This window comes from Kogia breviceps, chromosome 1, assembly GCF_026419965.1.
Source record: "Kogia breviceps isolate mKogBre1 chromosome 1, mKogBre1 haplotype 1, whole genome shotgun sequence".
In the NCBI taxonomy this organism is placed as follows: domain Eukaryota; kingdom Metazoa; phylum Chordata; class Mammalia; order Artiodactyla; family Physeteridae; genus Kogia; species Kogia breviceps.
The window spans coordinates 101,922,456-101,934,939 of NC_081310.1; the positions used below are offsets into that span (position 1 = coordinate 101,922,456).

The 12,484-nt window shown below is 42.0% G+C and overlaps 1 protein-coding gene across 3 annotated transcripts; it reads left to right on the forward strand.

The window, feature by feature from the left end:
• The first annotated feature begins 1,002 nt into the window (after positions 1-1,002).
• Positions 1,003-12,147, forward strand: RWDD3 (RWD domain containing 3). Of its 3 annotated transcripts, none has more exons than XM_059056885.2 (4): positions 1,003-1,119; positions 8,829-9,316; positions 11,438-11,553; positions 11,654-12,147. In XM_059056885.2, the coding sequence occupies exons 1-4, from the start codon at positions 1,035-1,037 to the stop codon at positions 11,766-11,768; spliced, it is 804 nt and encodes a 267-aa protein (XP_058912868.1). In that variant the 5' UTR covers positions 1,003-1,034; the 3' UTR covers positions 11,769-12,147. The 3 variants fall into 3 exon arrangements, with proteins under 3 accessions (XP_058912868.1, XP_058912796.1, XP_066896337.1); XM_059056813.2 differs by having other exon boundaries at positions 1,026-1,830; XM_067040236.1 differs by lacking the exon at positions 1,003-1,119 and adding an exon at positions 4,441-4,548.
• Positions 12,148-12,484: the final 337 nt, after the last annotated feature.

Below are 12,484 nucleotides of genomic sequence, written 5' to 3' on the forward strand. Positions count from 1 at the left end.
AAATCAAAGTTGAAACAGAATGGATTGATAATTCTGTTACCCTATTGGAACTGCAAACAATCTTAAATTTAAGTGCTGAGTTCAAGGATTAGCATTTCATTATTAAACTTCAAGAATAACATTGCTTTGTATGCATCAAATATCACAAAATAAGTAATACTGAAAAGCTAGCGTTTGCTACATTTTCATACTTTTTGTACCCCTAAAGGCCCAGGAGTTCTCCTGGCCGATTTCAGCAGGTCTGTCCCCTGTTTAGGCGGGAGACAAATGGGAAGTTATGTCATTGTTCCCAGCACCTGGGCGCATAGTTCCCCCAAAGGTTCTGGGTCACCCCAGTCACATCCTTAGAATGACAGAGCTGGTAGGTCCAACCCTCCCCTTCTGCAACCGTTGTTAGGAGAAGGACGTCCCAGAAACCCAGTTCTGGTCCAGAGTCCGAGCACCAGTTGCTGCTCAGCATCTGGGGGTTACTCCTGCCCCGGAGGTTTTCCGGGTGCTCCAGACCGCCTGGGTTGCTAGTACCTCCAGGAGGGCGGAGAATCTCGTCTGTTCTGGTAATTGCAGTACCCCCAACACCTAGTTCAATTCTGAGCCAGACAGGGGCTAACCTCTTCTGGTCACTTCGCTGCTTGTTTTTTCCTCTTAACCTCCAAGTTCTTTTCAAGGCCAAGTCTGGGCGGGAAGGGCTAGCGTTCAAAGTGCGAGCTAAAGTTAGAGAATTTCGGGCTTTGCTGGGAGGCCTCCCTCTGTCAGGAAAGCAGCGGGTGAGCTGCACGGTGACCTCTGGCAGACACCACGGGGCCTTCCCCCTCGGACAGAAACCCCCCGAGAGGGCGCTGAGCCTTGCGTCTGGACTGAGTGAGCCGGAGCTTGTGGGCAGGGCTTCTCGGGGCCTTCCGCCCGCCGCGCGCTACGGAGACGCGGGGCGCCCCCCGGTGGCAGCCCTGCAGCGCAGCTCGGGGCCGGCGGGGGCGTCGGCGGCGGCGGCGGCGGCGGCGGAAGGGGAGGTGTTGAGCCAGCCGAGCGGCGCGGCCATGGCGGAGCTGGTGCGGGAGGAGCTCTCGGCCCTGGGTGCGATTTTCTGCGGGCCCGACGAGTGGGAAGTGCTGAGTTGCTCAGGTGACTACCCCCGCGCTAGACGGACCGGGTGCCCTCTGCTCCCCACCACCAAGGCTGGGCTCCCCGCCCCGGGCCCACACTTGGCGGCCGGGGTAGTTGAATGATGGAGTGACACGCCCCGGGACTGGGCGTGTGTGGGAGCAGGCGGGAGAGTGCGGCGACCCCCCAAACGTGAATAGTATCGCGCCCCTGCTCGCTACTTTGCACTGAACGGAGAACATAATGCTCAGGCTCGTGCGGCCCGTGGACCGGTTCCTGGTTTCCGGGCCGCTCCGCCCACTCGTCCGTCCCACTCTCCACTCTCCCGTCGCACCCGCACTCGCCTTTCCCCTCCATCCACCTGGTACCCCCCCCCCACACACACACACTCTGCCGTTGCACCCTCTAATTCGCCTGTCTCACTCCTCAACTCGCTGAGCGCTACGAGCCAGCAGCGCCCTCCTGGAAAGCGTCCCCCCACGCTTTCCCTGGTCGTCCTGTACTTACCCGTCTGATCTGACCTTGAAAAGAAGTTTCTCCTGACACCCTTAGTTTAAATCCAGCTTCCCCAAATTGTACTACGTGCTTTGTAAGCACCATGCATATGTCCTTCAGGGTAGCCACCACAGTTTAATTACATGGGTATTTGGTTGTCTCAAGTTGTAAGAGGGCAGGGACCCTGTCCGTTTTGTAATCAAAACTCCAGGAACCTACGACAGTGCCAGGCACGTGGTAGGTATGCAGTAAATGTTTGTTAAATGAATTTTTGAATTCGACCAGTGCTCAGTCAGGACTCTCAGTTTGATTGCTTTTCTCCTGCGTTTTCTAGTCGGCTGAAAGGTGGTTGCCAGTTACAGGCTCTTGGGGGCGCATTAATCATTCAACTCATTTATTGAGTCCCCGGAAACGCTGACAAGGTTTCAAAGACACTGACTGCTCAGGTCCTCTAGGAGCTTACAGTTTAGAACAGTTCTTTTGGCTATATTTTCATGATAGTGAAAACTTATTCTCTGCCTGTCTATGGCTTCTATTAAGTAAAAACCAAAACTTAAGTTTATGAAAAAGTGCAGTGATGCACATAATTTTCAGTTTTCACTTAGCTTTCAAATACATTATATGAATTTTTTGGCATAAGATTTAAACTTCTATTATGTTTCAGCTACTATTAAAATTGTCCTTCTGACCATAAATTGGTTGACCTTTAAGAAGGTAGTCTAAAATGTTCTGAATGTTGTGAGAAAGCCATCAAGGGTTAGGATCCATTGCTGGTATCTACGTGGTGTGTTAGTCACCTACGGAGCAGGAGTTGGCTCCTTTTCATTTATTCTTTCTTGATCACCCGTGTATATACGTTCATTGAGCACTGTTATGTTCTGGGCACTGTGAACCAATTCATGTGATGAAGCGCTTTCTTTTCAGTGCCTAGCCTGTCTTGTAGCTTTCTGAAACAATTGTTTAAAATCCATGTGAAAGGATTTACTCACTTTTAGTGTCTTCTCGTCACCTCTCTTCTGATTGGATAGCATTTGTTATTCTTCGTCATCTTACTTTGCTGTCTCTATGGCTCTCTTTATTGATAATTACTTATGCTTGAGGCAGGCTGTTTGAAGAGATCATCAATTTTCTTAAATTCCTTTATTATGGCTCAACTAGGAATATCCTGGGAAAATGAACCTATGATTTCCCATTACACCTGAAAGAGGATGGAGTGGTGGTGGTCTGGGTCATGAGTATGTGGTTGAGCATATGACACTGCTGATGGGTCAGAAAACCCAAAAAAGTAAGCATAGAAAGAAAGAAAGCAATTTCTTAATATGAAGAGCACTGTGGACCCTTTATCTGCTGTTAAATTGAGCATGACTTTCAAGCCATGCCTCCTAATTAATTTAATTCAGTGTTCTGGCATCAATAAGTAATTGAATTATAAAAGAATTCAGTGTAACAACTGAGGACATTTTGTTGCTGAAAGGTTCATTGGAGAATAGAAGAATTCAGTGATTGAAATTGGGACGTTTGATGTTCACAACTGGGAATTAAGGGTAAGGTGAGGACTTCTTTAATAGACCTCAGTAAATATACAGTGGGCTGCTGGCTACCACTGTCACGGTCACTGTCAGCTTGGGTTGGAGGATATAAGAACATTCTGAACACCAGAACATTCTGAACACCATCAGTTCCTTCCTGGCCTTCCCCTCAAATGAGCTGCTCCTTGTTGCCACTGGAATCAGGTTAACATTGGGTAGGATTGCACTTCTGGTACGAGATAGCCCAGGAAGGCTCAGGCTGCCAACCCTAGGGTCATCTATGAAGGTCATAAGATTGAAGGGTTTGAATAGTTGGATTCTTTTAGCTGGACTAATTTGTGCTGAGACTTTCAGGGGACTTACATACACTGTGGCCTCTTTGTGATGGTTGTAGAAAGCTCATAAGAGGCATTAGGTGTAACTGTCTCTGATGGGTGCAAGTTATGTAAGCTCCTATTCCTGTCCACTAGGGAGGGCTGTGGGCAGATCAAACCAGGGGTATGCTGCTTCTCCCTGTGCAGTGCAGTCAGGCAGGGTGCCAGGTTTAATGGGGTCACCTACCACAGACCTGATGCTTTAAATGCATCTTACTTGATGAGGGGTATTCTTAACTTTATTTTATAAAGAAGATAACAGATGCTCAGGCTGGTTGAGTAACCAACCACCAGGCTCCAGAGTATATGGACACTTGCATTGCGTCATGCTCCTTAATAGAGATGCAGCCATTACATCAGGAAAACAGTTCTTGGAGAGCAAGAATGACACTTGTCCAGAAAAAAGAGAGCAAGAAGAGCACCCAGAGCAAAGAAACGGGGATGTCCCCACTTATGTTCAGGATAGTTCTGAAGGGGAGTGTGTGTGCATGCCTGTGTAGGTACCTATGAGGTAGAGGAGATTGGTATTGTTATAAGTCTTCATTTTCCTGATGAGGTAATTGAAGGTCACAGAGATTATATTGCCATAGTTAGTGCTCATTATATGTGGAGTTGTGTTTCTGGAAATCATCTTACAGATAAAGAAGTTGTAAAATGGGAGGTGTGTAAGATTCAATATCATATGATATATTCGCACAGTAGCCTCACAGTAACTTTTTGTATTCTGCTAACTCTAATGTTCACATTGGATTGGGCTGTCTTGCAAAGTGAATCATGACTGTCACCCACTGACCCCTCTAAATCTGCTCAGCCCTGTTTCCTGCTGATTGTCAGTACTGAGGTCATCTCTAAAAACAAATCAACCTTGAACTTCACTTCTAAAGGATGGAATTGCCACTTTTAGCTTCACTTATTTTTAGTTTATGTTTTTTTCTGTAACCATGTTAAACATATATAAAAATCCAGCTGTAACATAAAAAGAAGCACTGGTGGATGTTTACTTGTGGGGAGCCACCTGGGAGCGAGAGGAAAAAAAAATCCTGTGCAGTGAGGTAAGAGAGGGTGTTGGGGGCTTTTTAGTGGTTTTCTGAACAAAGTCTTACCCTGAGGACATATAAAACTGCAGAAAAAAAAAAAAGCAAGTATAAGGAAATTCATTTGTATATGGTATATAAATGATTTCTTAACGGGCTCTAAATGAATCTTGAAGAACTCATCCTCTTAAATTTTGTTTACATTTTCCACTATCTTCTGTTATTGGACAGCATTTATTGAATTTCTGTTGCATGTGATTATGAAGTAGGGTGAAGTCTTAAAAATAACAGTATGGAATTTGGGGTTCAGTTCAGTTTCTCTAGTTTGAATTTCTGTTGTTTGGAGTGTGGTTAGAAACATAATTTCTTTCATATACTTGTAAGGAAGAATAAGGTTTGAAACTAACCTATTTTAGTTATGAAATTGATATACTTATTTTAAGGTACAATGACTTATTAAAAAAAAGCAAAAAAATCCAAACTAGGGTATATGTATGCAAGCTTCAACCAGAGGTAAGACTTACATCTTTTGGTAGGATCTTTAGGATAGATGAAAATAGTCTTGGAACTCATGAAAATTTTAAATTTGTAGGGCAGGCATAAATTTTCTAGGGCATAGATGTTTATTGAGAATGATGAGTTTGTGAGTTAAACTTAATGACTAGAGGTTTTTGGTGCCAGGGAAGGCCAGAGATTAGCATTAGATGTAGAACACCATTATTTTTCTGTTAATCACTCTGTTTCTAACTAAGCTGTTAATAAACTTAAAGTAGATAGGGACAACCTGTTTTCTTTTTTTTAATGAAAAAAACCCCCCAAATCAGACGGACAGTACATGTGATTACATGAACAATTCTGAGGCAAAAAAGAGCCAGTTTAATTGCATGTACAAACCAAGACAGATGAGAAATGGAAGGGTAATATACATGCTTCTAGAGTTTTAGGGAGAAAATGAGTTTTTAAAAGAATATGTAATTTTATTCCTGCATTAAATATCAGAATGGGGTATGTTGTTGGGATTTTCATTTTCTTACAGAGATAGCATCATTTTGTGTAATTTCAGCTTGCAGCTCGTGTGTGTGCCGGGGGGGGGGGGGGGGCTACGGAGGGAGTCAAAGAGAAGACCAAGTAGAAAGGTTGTTAATCCTTTCCAATTCTTGATAAAATTAAAGCAGTTTTCCTTCTAAGTTTATAACTAATAATTTCACGGTTTTCTAAGGCAGAAGTCAAGATTTTCTCCTATTGCTTTTCTCTTTGCTGACTAGGGCCAGAAAATCACTAATGAGAAGAATGAAAGTTGGTAAGGATTTGAAGAGCTAGCTCAGTAGCCTTTCAAGACATTCTCCCTGGACTGCCTGTTTCTGTCAGGTCACTGCCCTGGGGAGGAACAGATGGCTGTTTAGATGGCAGAGATTGGAGGACACTCTAGGTTTCAGGGTTTTTACCAGAAAGGGAGTCTTGCTTGTGGGGAAAAGCTTGCTTTGTGAGTACAGATACTGTGTTAGTTTCTTGTGGCTGCTGTGACAAATAACCACGAATGTGGTGTCTTAGAACAACACATATTTATTCTCTTACAGTTCTGGAGATCAGAAGTGTGAAATCATTTTCACGGGGCTGTAGTCATGTTGTCAGCAGGGAGGCACCCTTTGCTCAGAAAACATTAAAAAATGCCATTCCCGGGCTTCCCTGGTGGCGCAGTGGTTGAGAATCCGCCTGCCAATGCAGGGGACACGGGTTCGTGCCCTGGTCCGGGAAGATCCCACATGCCGCGGAGCAGCTGGGCCCGTGAGCCATGGTTGCTGAGCCTGCACATCCGGAGCCTGTGCTCCGCAATGGGAGAGGCCACAACAGTGAGAGGCCCGCGTACCGAAAAGGAAAAAAAAAAAAAGCCATTCCCATGGAGAGTTATCTCCATGGAAATAAACAATATATAAAATACAGGTTTATAGAAATTATATGTATGTATGTTTATAAGTAAAGACATTTTTAGGTGTAGAAGAGAAGTTGAGGAAGATCACTTTGGCTCTGTCCACTTTTTCATGTTATGAAACTGGATTGACTTAGGAGGACAGGATCTGTGTCTTACCCATTGTTTTCTCTCAGACTAGTACAGTGCCTTGGGCCTAGGAGGTACTCAGTAAATGTTTGTTGAATGATGAATGAAAAGCTTTAAAAGTTATGCCTCCCCCTTGAGAGGGAAAGTGGACCCTCTAGATGATTTCTGGAGGGTTTATTTAGCCTAGTGGTCACATGTCTGTAGGTCTATTTATAATGCCCATTTTATCTAGTGAAATGCAGTGATCTAACTGACATCTAGAGAGCCTACTTTAATAATAAAATATTTTTTACAAAGGATAAGTAACAGGATAGAAGAAAGAAGGGTTTTGAGAAACTGGTGATGGATTTTAGAGGAATGTACTAAGTTGTTTGGAAAATCTTCCTTTATGCAGCATATATTTTACTTATGTAATACAAATTTTTTTTTTTTTTTTTTTTTTTTTGTGGTACACGGGCCTCTCACTGTTGTGGCCTCTCCCGTTGCGGGGCACAGGCTCCGGACGCGCAGGCTCAGCGGCCATGGCTCACGGGCCCAGCCGCTCCGCGGCATGTGGGATCTTCCCGTACCGGGGCACGAACCCGTATCCCCTGCATCGGCAGGCGGATTCTCAACCACTGCGCCACCAGGGAAGCCCTGTAATACAAATTTAAGTTATATCACTTTAATATCTTTTTAAAAAAATAAACTTATTTATTTTATTTATTTATTTTTGGCTGCATTGGATCCTCATTGCTGCGCACGGGTTTTCCTAGTTGCGGCGAGCGGGGGCTACTTTTCGTTGAGGTGCACGGGTTTCTCATTGCAGTGGCTTCTCTTGTTGCTGAGCACAGGCTCTAGGCACATGGGCTTCAGTAGTTGTGTCACACAGGCTCAGTAGTTGTGGCTCGTGGGCTCTAGAGCTCAGGCTCAGTAGTTGTGTCGTGCAGGCTTAGTTGCTCCATGGCATGTGGGACCTTCCCGGACCAGGGCTCGAACCCATGTCCCCTGCATTGGCAGGTGGATTCCTAACCCCTGCACCACCAGTGAAGCCCTAATATGATGTTTATAATGGTTACTGCCTGGGTTTCGGGGTGGTGTCCTAAAATGGCAGTGCTTTGCAGCTGATACTGAAGATTCTATTAAAGAAAAAACCTGGTGTAATGGATGTGTTTGGTCCTGTATGAATCCATGTCTGTAACAACAACTTCTGTATAAATGGAATTGGATGGCTAGAGAGCCATTTTAATGTTCTGTTAGGTTCTTTAAAATGGGAATGCACTCAGGTTTCCATTGTTGAGGGTGTTGAGCAGCGATCCAGGTATGAAAATTAGAACAATCTGACTGCCTGTCTTGTGAAGGAGAATGAAACAAAGGCTGTGGAGAAAGAAGTAGGGTAGACGGAGGCAAGTTAGCTTCAAAGAACCTCGTCAGCACCCAGTTCGGTTCTACTCTGCTCTTCTGATCTGTGTGCTTCTGCCCCCTGCAGAATGAATCAGCCTGACGTTTTATCAACTTTTGAAAAGTGGGGTGAAGTGGTGTGGAACACATCAGAGGGGTGAAGTGGAGCAAATCTGAAAGAGAGCAGAGTGTTTCATCTCGTATCCTGTGTGCGCTTTCCCCTTTCCCCCTCCTCCTTATGGAGCCAGAAACAGCTGAACTGATGTCTGCCCAATTTTAGTTCCTCCCTCTGCCTTCATGTTACACTGATACGAATATATTTGAAGTGAGAAAGAGCGGGTCCAGGCAGTTACTGTGTATGCACAGTCATGGTTTTCTCTGTACCCCTGCAACCACACGGGATCCAGTATTTGGTTTGATTCAGACTCACTGCAACATGACTTTCACCGGATTTAGTGTATAACTTTTAAACTAATCACTGATTTTATAAATACACAATACTGTTTCTTTGAATGTTCATATGAGTTTATTAGGAATTTCCGAATTATCATCTAAGTCTGGGGAGGAAAAAAATCATATGATGAGAAACCTTTCTGGTAACCTTAATAAAAACGGGATAATGGCAATTGTAAATGCCAGTGAAATCCTGGGTGCTGGTGAGAATGATTCTATGAATATATATGTATGGCTGAAAGTAAGAATCTGTAAATCATGGCTTTCTTAGTGTGATGTATCTCTTCATAAAATAACTTAGTTTTCACATGAAAAATAAATTGACACTTGAAACAAACATTTTAACTTGTTAGTGTTCCATTCAAATTGAATTAGGTACAGCTAATCATTATTTTTGGATGCTTTCCAGAGACAGATGGGACTGTGTTCAGAATTCTCACAAGAGCCGAAGGATTTATGGATGCGGATATACCCTTACAGTTGGTGTTCCATTTACCGGTCAATTACCCGTCATGTCTGCCTGGTATTGTGGTTAACTCCGAACACCTGACCAGGGCTGAGTGTGAGATTGTGAAGGAGAAGTTACTGGAGCAAGCAGAGACCCTTTTGTCGGAACCTATGGTTCATGAGCTGGTTCTCTGGATTCAACAGAATCTCAGGGACATCCTCAAGCGACCAGAAGCTGGAGGTGGCAGTGAAAAGTGCACTTCTGAAGCAGGCACGACTGTGGATGATGGATTGTGGATGACTCTTTTGCATTTAGATCACATGAGAGCAAAGACTAAATATGTCAGAACTGTGGAGAAGTGGGCTTCCGATTTAAGGCTGACAGGAAGACTGATGTTCATGGGTAAAATAATACTGATTTTACTGCAGGGAGACAGAAACTACATCAAGGTGCCAAAAAGTTTTAATGTTGAATGTGAATTTGGCTATTTTCTGCTAAAATGGTGTGTCTATAAGTGTGTTTGATAACAATGGGACAGATTAATCATTAAGATGTTTCTGCTTTCACTCTTACCATGTTAATGGATCTTTCTTTTTAAAGACTGTCTTTAACTTCTAATTACAACTACAGACTTGAAAAGCTTGAAGAATAAGTAGAAGATTATGTTTTAAAAATCATGCCACTTAATGAAAGTGATAGGTTATTTAAAAAATCTCTGTGGTTACATGAGTGTTTGTTTCTGTAATCAGCTTTGAGCCTAAATTTTGTAAACTTGCACTAAAAGTTTGCACGTATTTATAGTTCTTTCCTTAGTTAGGTACACAGCAAGGTGTATATTTGTGGGTAGCCTGCAAAAATTTTAACTTTTTGGAAGTTAAAGATATGTTCTGACGCTTGAACTTGGTATCTGTTATACCTGAAAAGAGGAGCTGTTCCCTCCTAACCAGGATTTAGTGTGAGTGGAAGTAGAATCACTAGGTCTGTCAGCTTGTCACCTCCTCCCTAACTTTTGCTTTCCACCTGACTTGTCTCAGCAGCTGCTTTCAAAATCGTCATGTTCTTCAGAGTTTTCAAGTTCTCATTCTAAACTCATCTAACCTGCTCTATGTGGGACCGGACAAAGAAAGCTGCTTATTATATTTTAAATATTAAAAGAGCTGCAAATCACTTAATAGGTTTTATGCTTTCAGGCGGGTTGGGTCAAGAATAATTACAATGGAATTTATTTGAAACAGATTTATCTTGCATAACCTATCATCTTAAAGATTTGTAGGATAACTACCTAGCTTTTTTGTGATGGGATCTTATCACAAAGCTTGTTGGTTAATAACTTCAGTTGATCAGAGTAGTGCTGGGTTATAGCGCATAGGTACAACAGATTTTCAAATTTAATAAGATATTGGGTTGGGGTCTGACCAAGGAACCACATATATTTTTTTTAAATTTATTTAATTAATTTATTTATTTTTGGCTGCATTGGGTCTTCGTTGCTGTGTGTGGGCTTTCTCTAGTTGCGGTGAGCGAGAGCTGCTCTGTTATGGTGTGTGGGCTTCTCATTGCAATGGCTTCTCTTGTTGCGGAGCGTGGGCTCAGTAGTTGTGGCACACGGGCTTAGTTGCTCCTTGGCATGCGGGATCTTCCCGGACCAGGGCTCGAACCTGTGTCCCCTGCATTGGCAGGCAGATTCTTAACCACTGTGCCACCAGGGGAGCCCCGGAACCACATATTTTAAGGTGATTTACAGTATATCTATAAAGCTTGATCCTTTTGGGTAAAATACTGGCTGACAAAATGAATACAAATTAATTTCTTTGCTCATATATCTCCAAAAGGCTCAGATTTTTCTTTAAGCCAGCTTGGGCATATTAGGCTAAGTGTAGCTGTTTTGCAGATGTTGTTTCTCAGATTGGATCCATCAGTTAATTAATTTATTTAATCATATGGCTTGACCTCTGGTAATGTAGAGTACTTTTTAAGGAGTTCTTTCTTTTTTATTAGCTGTCCCTAAAATGTCATTTAATGTAAATATCCCTTAAATTTTTATAAGATTGTATATCAGGATTGAGAATTACAGGTCCATATTTATAGATGCCATCAATTTGGAATGTTTGGTACTGTGTGCCTGTTAACTTCATTCCGACCTTGAGGAAGTGATAATAATGACAGTAGCTGGTACTATAATAAGCACTGTTGTGCCAAGCACTCCTCTAAGTGCTTTATATGTATGAACTCATTTAATCATCACAGCTTCCCCATAAGGTAGGTGTTATGAGTACCATTTTATGGAATAGGTTACTGAGGCACAGAGGATCTAGATAACTAACCCCAGAATCAGATCTAGTCTAGATTTAAGCCTACGTAGTTCGATTAGACCCTTCTTTACTCCAGCATTCACCAGAATGTTATGCTTCAAAGTATGTGAAAACACTGTGTAACTCTCTTACTGCTTGATTCAGAAAGCGAGTACTCTGTAAGTGTGGAAATAAGCCTATAGGTTTATGGCTCCTTTCAAACTAGGACTTTGAGATTCAGAGTAAGGTATGTATTTAACGTACTGATTTATCATTTAGGAATACCTGATTCTTCAGAAAACCTGCAAAGTAGATGTGGACTCAAGTGGAAAGAAATGCAAAGAGAAAATGATTAGTGTACTGTTTGAAACAAAAGTACAGACAGAACACAAAAGGTATAATTTAGTACTATTGCAGATGGAAAAGCAACTGAATCGATAATTATACTCTCTGACAAATTTAGGCATATTCATGAGTTTCTCTTGTATAATTCAGGTTTCTGGCATTTGAAGTCAAAGAGTATTCATCGTTGGATGAGTTACAAAAGGAATTTGAAACTGCAGGACTTAAGAAGCTTTTCTCCGAATTTGTACTTAGGCTGGTAAAATGATGTGGAAGACAGGTATCTTTTAGTGAAACAACAGCGTGTTTTGTTTTGTTTTGTTTTTGTTTTTTGCGTTGGATTTTGAGAGTGGCTAATTGAAATACTCATAAGGGAACAGTTTTAGAGTTTTCTCTGAAGCAAAATGACAGACACCATCATAACTTCAGGACAAAAGCCAATTCTGTTTATGGAATATTAAACAGTAAAAATATCCATGTATTCTAATTTTGCCAGTATAGGCTGGGTTCAATAGATGGAATGTTATTTGAGAGATAAATACAAAAAGATGATGGTGAATGAGCCCTTGTGTTTATACAGAGGATTTGTGTGGAACTGTGCAGTTTTCTGGCTAATTTTCTTGTAATTAAATGAATTTTTAAAAAGAGATTTGTTTTCATGTTTACTTCCTTCATGTTTACATTTTTAGCATTTGATAATGATTTTTCCCCCATTCAGCTTATTCTGTCTAATGTTTTAAGTTGAATGTTAAGAAAAATATAACACTGATTTCTTTGTGGAATTGGATAAATGGTTAGTTTAAATACAAACTAAAGAAGTTCTATAGAACTTGATTTACAATTGCTTTCTTTGGGGTCCCAGAATTGCATGATACTTACTAGTGATAGGACTGGAGAGTCCAATTAAAATAAAATTCTTCAATTTAAATTAAAACTTACAAGGGAAGAAGTGTTTTACACAAAATGAACTTGGCTTACCAGAGG

Coding starts and splice junctions, on each gene's coding strand:
- RWDD3 (XM_059056813.2), top strand. CDS start 1,737: ATGGGTATTTGGTTGTCTCAAGTTGTAAGAGGGCAGGGACCCTGTCCG. Junction 9,317..11,437: donor GAGACAGAAACTACATCAAG/GTGCCAAAAAGT, acceptor TTTATCATTTAG/GAATACCTGATTCTTCAGAA. Junction 11,554..11,653: donor GTACAGACAGAACACAAAAG/GTATAATTTAGT, acceptor TGTATAATTCAG/GTTTCTGGCATTTGAAGTCA.